Consider the following 7,492-nt stretch of genomic DNA (forward strand, 5'->3'; position numbering starts at 1 on the left):
CCTGAGGAACCAGCCTTGCAGAACCAGAACTGAGGAACCAGCCCTGAAGAACCGGCCCTGAGGAACCAGAACTGATGAACCAGCGTTGCAGAACCAGAACTGAGGAACCAGCCCTGCGGAACCAGCCCTGAGGAACCAGCCCTGCAGAACCGTCCCGTCCCGCCTCAGTCTCAGCTGAAGTCCTCTAAGAGGATCAGGTCTTCCAGAAATAGACGCCGCCGCAGGCAGCCTTCCTGAACGACACCTGAGCAGATTAAGGCGGGAAAAGAAACAGAAACAGCAGAGAATCGGCTGCTTATCAGCCGAAGATCAGGAGAGCTGAAGCTGAAACAAGCAGAACAAAGCTGAACATAGCCAAACAGCAGCTAAAACAAGCAAAACCGAAACTGATAACTGAAAAATACCAAAACGAAAGCTAAAAGATAAAAGTTAGCAAGAGGGTAGAAAAAAGGTAAAAATACCAAAATGGTAGCTAAAATTTGACGAAGCAAAATCAAATCAAAAGCCAGATTTAGCAAAGCAACGGCTGAAAGAGAACATTAACAAAACAGCAGCTAAAAGCTAAATGCACCAAAACGTTAATGAAGAGCTAAAATGATTTAAAATGTAGCTAAAGCAACAATAAGCATTTCAGCAGCTAAAAGTTTTTATGAACAAAACTGTCAAAGCTAAAACTAAACGGGAGCAAAAAGTAAATTTAGCAAAACCTCAGCTAACAGGCAAAAATAAGCTAAACAACAGCTGAAATGAACAAAACCCGAGCTAAAAGCTAAAGCTGACACAACAGCAGCTCCTAATAATTTAGCAGGTTTCAGACGATGACGTTTCTGAAGGAAACTTTTAAATAAAGTTAAATTATTCAAAAAGTATAAAAGTTACAAATATTACAGTTTAAAGCAGATCTGAGCCGAATGTTTTGATGCAGGAAAAAAATAGATCATGACTGTGTGTGTGAGGGTGTGTGTGTGTGTGTGAGGGTGTGTGTGTGGGTGTGTGTGAGTGTGTGAGGGTGTGTGTGAGGGTGTGTGTGTGGGTGTGTCGGTGTGAGTGTATGTGTGAGGGTGAGGGTGTGTGTGTGAGAGAGGTAGGAAGCCTTTGAGGTACAGGATGGAGCCAGCGCTGCAGGATGGGAGGGAAACAGGAAGTGAGTCATCGCAGGATCACGGTGAACCAGGAAACGGGCTCATGCTGCCGAGGCGCTGATCCCGATCCACGGAGCCAGAAGGCCTCCGTCACGCCTCCCGAATAAAAAAACACCTTCAGATGATTAACAGTTTAATTGTTGATGCCGACGTGACGACAGAACAAAGAAAAGTTAAATTTTTTATAAAATAAATCGTTATCGCAGAACAATCCAACATCAAGCTGCTTTTCTTTGGGCGTATAAACTGCGTCTGAAGAGACCCGAGGGTCACCATGGTAACCACACACCTGTGTCTGTCGCTTCCTGAGGTGAACAGAAACTATCAGTCGCTGGAAAAAAAAAAACGAGCCGTCACTTCTGGTTTTAAAGAGAATATTTTGAGCCAAAATGGAAGCCTGGGCGGGCGCTCGATTCTTCTGGAGGGGGGGGCTGAGGAGGAAACGGCGAAACCTACGGCAGAGTAAGCGATACCAGCTGGAAGAGGAGAAACTTTTCTACGGTTCCATGTCTGATCTGAAAGAGTTTTAGAGTTAGAAACCTTCTGTGGTTTGTTTAAACTCCAAACTGGTTTTACCAAAAACCCACTGATCTCCATTAAAGTTTTATTTTATTATTTTTCTAAATTCTGTCTACGTTTTGTGCCGTCCAGCAGCTGAAGGTTGGAGAACATTATTCACGATGGAGCTGCTTATTTTGTTTCACATCTGAACAGTCTTTTAACGGAACCAGCAGTAGGCTCAGTGACTACCACCAGAAACACATTTTATTTAAAAGCTGTAAGTTTTACCTCAGGTATTTTATGACACAAGTGTTTTCTGTAGGGTCAAAAGATCCGAACAGAGGTTTTAAAAACACAAAAAGAAAATAATAGTTTTTAGAGGTTGATGATGTATCAACTTTATTTAAATACGTACAACCTCACCTACAGAGTGCAGTTAGAAAACTCCTCATTTTACTGGTCAAGTTTACAAAACAAGGGGGAAAAATTACAAAAAGAAGAAGAAGAAGTTTGATGTTCGTTATAAGTGGAGCAATTAGGATCTCCTCCACCGTTACCGAGCGGACATCCCAGATCCAGCATGATTCAGGTGAAACGGCGCCGAGCGAGGACCCGGGTAGAAAAAGAAAGAAGGAGGAGAGAAATAAATTAAAAGGATCAACATTTAGACACAATCCTGAGAGCCTCGCAGTTACAGATCCAGAAACGAGCCGACTGCGTCTCCTCGGAGGTCCTGGATCTGTGAGGAGACGAGCCACGGATCCACGGATCCTGAAGCATCCGCAGCTCGAACCCTAACTCCTTCACGGCCGAGACGCGAGTCCGACTTTCTGATTGTCGCTCGAACCGGAAGCTGCAACTTCAACTTATGATTCTGATCGGGACCTAAAGTCTGAGGGTCCGCCGACGCGACGGACGGTTCGATCCGAGCAGCGAGTTTGTTTTTCAAAACTAACCACGAAGAATCGATGAAACAGAAAGGATCGGGCAGCAAACGAAGGCAGCGTGAAAGAAAAGAGCTTTAGTGTAGCTAAAATAAGAATATAAACCTCAAAGAACACAGGCTGACAGTGCACAGAAGTATAAAAATAAATACTAAAAAAAATAAATCACACATAATATAGATTTACTGTTTGTTAGGATATTTATCTCTCTTTCCAAAAACATAAAAAGAAGAAGAAAAATCACGTTTCTGAAGAAGCGACGATGAGGATTTATTTTATGAGTCGCTTCGGAGAAGTTTAAATTAGATTTAAAAAAAAAAAACTAAATGGAGGCATGTTGAGGTGAGAAGAGAGATGGAAACGGTCGATCCTCGAACAAACAGCTTAAAAATAAAATAATTTACAAAACAAAAACTGAGTTCAGGAAATGAAATAAAAAAGATGTGAAGCTAAAAGATTAATTTTATACGTTCTTCTGTCTGAGACAAGAGAATATATCTTTTTATACATCAATAAGTTTGTTTAAAATAGAAATCTAACTTTAAACGCTTCTCATTACAAGAGTCTGTCTGATAATCTCAGTCCACGACACTGTGGTGAAGAGTGTGTGTGTGTGTGTGTGTGTGTGTGTGTGTGAGGGGCAGCTGCTGCAGTGCACTCTCAGATTTTTCACTGATTTTGTTTAGATTTTTCAGCGTCCATGAACCTTAAAAGAACCCAAATGGACCAGTGGTACCCTGGATCCGGGACTCTGGATCCGGGACCCTGGACCGGGTCGGGTCACTGGCAGAACGGCGAGGCTGTGGGGTCGAAGCCTTTGAAAACGTCCTTCAGGGAGGCGTTGTCCTGCTCGGTGGCGGCGGGGTCGGACTGCGCCGGGCTGTTCCCGCCGAAGGGGCTGCTCGTCCCGCCCGGTTTGGCGGCCTGTTTGACGACGCCGAACAGCGAGGGCACGGGCAGGTTGTGGACTCCTGCGGGTCCTGGGTCTGCAGCTGAGGCTCCTGGGGCGCTCTGACCTCCAGCGGCGGGGCCCGGCCCCGCCTGGGCCGTAGAGTTAGGTGAGGGTGCGGGCTTCGGCCGCGGCCGGTTGTAGCTGTTATACCGATCGGTGCCTTGCTCTCCGCTTTTCTCCGGCTCCGGTTGGTCCAGCGCAGACTTCCGAACAAAGAGGGGCTCCTTGGATTTGGGTTTGCCTGCCATGGAGTCGCTGGGTTTGGACTCGGCGCCGGCCGAGGTGGGGGAGTTGTTGGAGCCGCCGCTGGAAGCAGGGCTTCCTGGTTTGTTAGTCCTCGGGTCGTACAGGCTGATGGTGCTCAGCACGCTGGCTCCCCCTGGTGCCCCGGCACCCACACCGCGCCCCGCTCCTCCCGAGGACAGGAGCCTCGGGTCGTAGGGGGCGATGGTGGGAGGGGAGGAGTCAGCTGCTGTCGTTGGAGGTGCAGCCGGAACGGGAGGAGCCGGCGTCGGTTCTGACGGCTGCTTCAGCGCCGACTTCTGCGGCTGGAGGCGGGGGTCGGATGGGGTTTTACGAGCGACGCGGGGGTCGACAGGTTTTTCTGCAGGTGAGGTAGTCACGGGGGGAGGCTGGGCCAGCAGTGACGCCGGAGCAGCAGGGGTGGGTAGGTGAGGGGGGGATGGCGTCTGGGACGGGCTCGAGTTCACAGTTTTTAAGATACGAGACAGAAGCTCAAAGTCTGGAAGGGAGGAGGAGGAGGAGGACACGGGGGGGTCCACCGAGGGAGGCAGCTGTAAGGGGGGAGACTGCTGCTGAGCTCTGGACAGACAGGGGGACAGGGTGGACACAGGGGGGATGCCTGGGGGGAGTGGCAGGAGGTCCTGTTTAGGAACAGGAAGTGGGAGGAGATCTTCAGGGGACCAGGTGATGGCTTTAGAAAAGGCTGGCGTGTGGAGAACAATGTCCTTCTTAATGTGGCTGAACTGCTGCAGCTGGGAGCGAGGGTCCCTCAGAGCCATGCCCATGAGCGGGTCCAGAGGAATCGGGACAGGCTTGTCCCTCAGAACCCGCTCCGTCTCCTCCTCCTCCGCTGCCGGGGCTGTGAGCGGCGGCGGTTTGTAGATCAGAGGAGGCTCTGACTTCGACGCAGGAGGTGAAAGGGAGGTGGGTCCTGACGAGGCGGCTATCCTGGCTAATCTCGGGTCTGCGGGCGGTCCGGAGGAAGGTGGACCCGCCGTGGACTGAGCCGGGTCCGGGTGCTGAGCCGAGTCGACGGCGCGGGCCAGGCGGGGGTCCCGAGCCAATCGGGGGTCTGCCGGGCGAGCGGGGAGGCCGGCAGGAGCGGCCTTCTGAAGTCGGGGGTCGATCGGGTGGAGGTCAGCTTTCTGAGGAGCCTGAGTCTGCTGACGGAGCGTCTTCAAGATGGAGGTCACGCTGCCACCGCCATCCTCATCCTCACTGGAGTACCAGTTCCCCGAGTCACCTAGAAATATTAAATGTTAGGAAAGTTCTGCTGACTGTTGGGAAAACGGTTTAAAAAATAAAGAAACTTGAAAGTGGACATTTAAGACTGTCACCTGCTGCATTTTCTAAGAAATAAAGATCTAAATTTCTACAGGTTTCTGGAAAGGAACCCTGACTTTATATGAAGAAATAAAACCACACATCCTGATTTATAAAGATTTGCTGCACTTTACTGTAAGAAAATGAATCCATATTGGAGTAAATGTGCAAGCAGCACGAACTCGGTGTGAATTAGGAACATTTGACACATTAAACACGTTTTTTTTTACCTTCCACATCTTTACCCTTGTCGGCTCCGCCCTCGGTCATCCTGCGAGCTCGCTCCTCTTCCTCCTGCTGCTTCTGCTGGATCCTCATGAACAGGACACGCTGAGCCGGAGGCAGGAAGTCGGGAACGGAGATCCCTCCCTGATTGGCCGAGGATCCATTAGCCGAACCTTCCTGGCCGCCTGAGTGGTTATTAAAGTCGCCCGCTCCTCCTCGGTCGTCCATCCCAGTAAAACCCTGGAAGCCGTCGCCTGACAGGAAACAGGAAGTAGTCGTGCTGAGCACCGTTCCATCGGATGTCTCTGCGATCATCTCGTGTTTTTTGTCGAATCATTCTCACCTTCTGTCGCCACTCCCTCCATTGGCATGTCGTCCGGCTGATTGTAGAAGTTGTTGAAGAAGTTTCCCCCCCCCTGAGGAGGACCGGGAGGCATGCCTGCTCCATGAGGAGGACCGTCACCGGGTGCAAACCCTCCCATCATGGGCGGCCCACAGGCCCCCGGGGTCGCGCCAACGCCGGAGCCCATGTCAGGGGACATCATGCCTGGAGGGGCAGGGAAGCGGGGCGGGGCAGCACCGGGGGGCCCTTGTGGTCCAGGAGGTGCGGTCTGAGCCTGGCCTGGACTGGGAGTCTGGCTGCTGGCACAAAGGAGTTGATCATCAAATGATTATATTTGTTTAAACATTCAGACACAAAATTATTTAAAAAGGAACAGAAGAATCTCCCAGAACTCATCTCTCTGTTGATCTGTAATCCCTTTAAGACGTCAAAATGTCTGTAAATTTATTATCTGTATTGTTGAAGCAAACTGAGCTTTTATTGTGGAGTATGGAACTTTATTCTGGTAACGCTTTCAAACGCTGAATATAAAAACTTCCTACCTGACAGCCAGTTTCTGAGCCAGCTGTCCCGTCGGCTGGACTTTAATCTCAAACAAGGAGGGGATCTTCTTCCCCCCGCAGCTCCCTGCTCCTCCACCTGGAGGTGGGGGGACCATGTGGGGAGGAGGTCCAGCGGGGTTCGGGGGAGGCCCACCTTGGAAGGGACTTCCATCGGGACCAATGACGGGGGGACTAGCGCTGGGGTTCGGCCCGGGGACGGGAGGTGGAATTGGACCTTTGCCCACCATAGGACCCTGGTTGGGTCCAGGATGACCCCCAAAGTCACCAGCTGGAGGTCCACCAAAATCCCCCACCCCTGGGTTGGTGTCCATTGAAATGGGCCGAGGAGGAGTAGGGAGGAGGCCAACTCCAGGAGGCGGTTTAGGAAGAGGGTTGATCCCCTGCTTCTTCAGCTCCTCCACCTCCTTCTCATCCTCGGCTCCAGCTTCTGCGTCCTCAGCGAGCATCTGCAGAACAAAGAGACGTAGGAACTGAGCGTCTACAGACAACCGCGGACGCCTAAACCTTCTGAGGAAACGAGACGGTCATAGGGTCCCACCTTGTTCAGCAGCTCCTGAGTGTCGTCGTTAAGGGACTCGTGGGAGAACATGCACTCGTCTCCGTTCACACAGTTCCCCGTGGTGTGGAACAGCTTACAAGGAAACTCATGTAATGTGAGAGTCAAGGAGGAACAGATGCAGAAAGACGTTTTATATTTTAACGCATGATGTAACTTCGTTTCGGGCTTTAATCCCAAACAACGAGGAAATAAAGGATATCGTGCATGTAAGGACAATGGTCGGCTCGGGCGCAGAACCCAGTGATGTAGAATTTACACAGCTCCTTCTTCTTCGGCAGCTCGATGTCGTGGCTGAAGTTACAGTGGTCCCCCTGGTGGTTGGAGACAAATTTCAGCATCTTTTAATGACTGTCAGCCCATAAATAAACAGTTTCAGGGTTTTCAGTGTAAATATTATGACTATTACTAAACTGATAACTGCTTTATCACATAAATCAGACCCTCCAGGATTTTGCTATGTTAAAATCACAACTTTTTGCAACTTTGCCCAAAACACTGCAACTTTCCCGCAACTTTAACCCAATATTTATTGTTTCTGAAGTGATTCGCCACCGTTTCTGCAGTCTAGTCTCTTCTTTGTGGGTTTGTGTAGCGTGGAATACAAAATAACCCCAAATAACTCAGGAAGAAGACACGTGACGTCACTTCCTGTTAACATCAGAATGCCGGGAGCGTGCAGGAGCAGCGACCGAAGCCA

General features: G+C 50.2%; 1 protein-coding gene across 3 annotated transcripts in view; it reads right to left on the minus strand.

Annotated features, from left to right (window-relative positions):
• Window positions 1-2,012: 2,012 nt before the first annotated feature.
• The window catches only part of zc3h4 (zinc finger CCCH-type containing 4), a 13,518-nt gene continuing 8,038 nt past the window's right edge, over window positions 2,013-7,492 (minus strand). For 2 of the 3 annotated variants that reach the window (XM_017436293.3, XM_017436296.3), the window contains exons 9-14: window positions 6,995-7,106; window positions 6,775-6,884; window positions 6,216-6,682; window positions 5,674-5,972; window positions 5,336-5,584; window positions 2,013-5,025 (exon numbers count right to left, since the gene is read on the minus strand). In XM_017436293.3, the coding sequence (XP_017291782.1) occupies window positions 3,368-5,025; window positions 5,336-5,584; window positions 5,674-5,972; window positions 6,216-6,682; window positions 6,775-6,884; window positions 6,995-7,106 (2,895 nt within the window). In that variant the 3' untranslated portion in view covers window positions 2,013-3,367. The remainder of the gene's footprint in view (window positions 5,026-5,335; window positions 5,585-5,673; window positions 5,973-6,215; window positions 6,683-6,774; window positions 6,885-6,994; window positions 7,107-7,492) is intronic. The other variant, XM_017436295.3, reaches the window with a different exon arrangement.

Source organism: Kryptolebias marmoratus, linkage group LG2 (genome assembly GCF_001649575.2).
Source record: "Kryptolebias marmoratus isolate JLee-2015 linkage group LG2, ASM164957v2, whole genome shotgun sequence".
NCBI classification, from domain to species: Eukaryota; Metazoa; Chordata; class Actinopteri; order Cyprinodontiformes; family Rivulidae; genus Kryptolebias; species Kryptolebias marmoratus.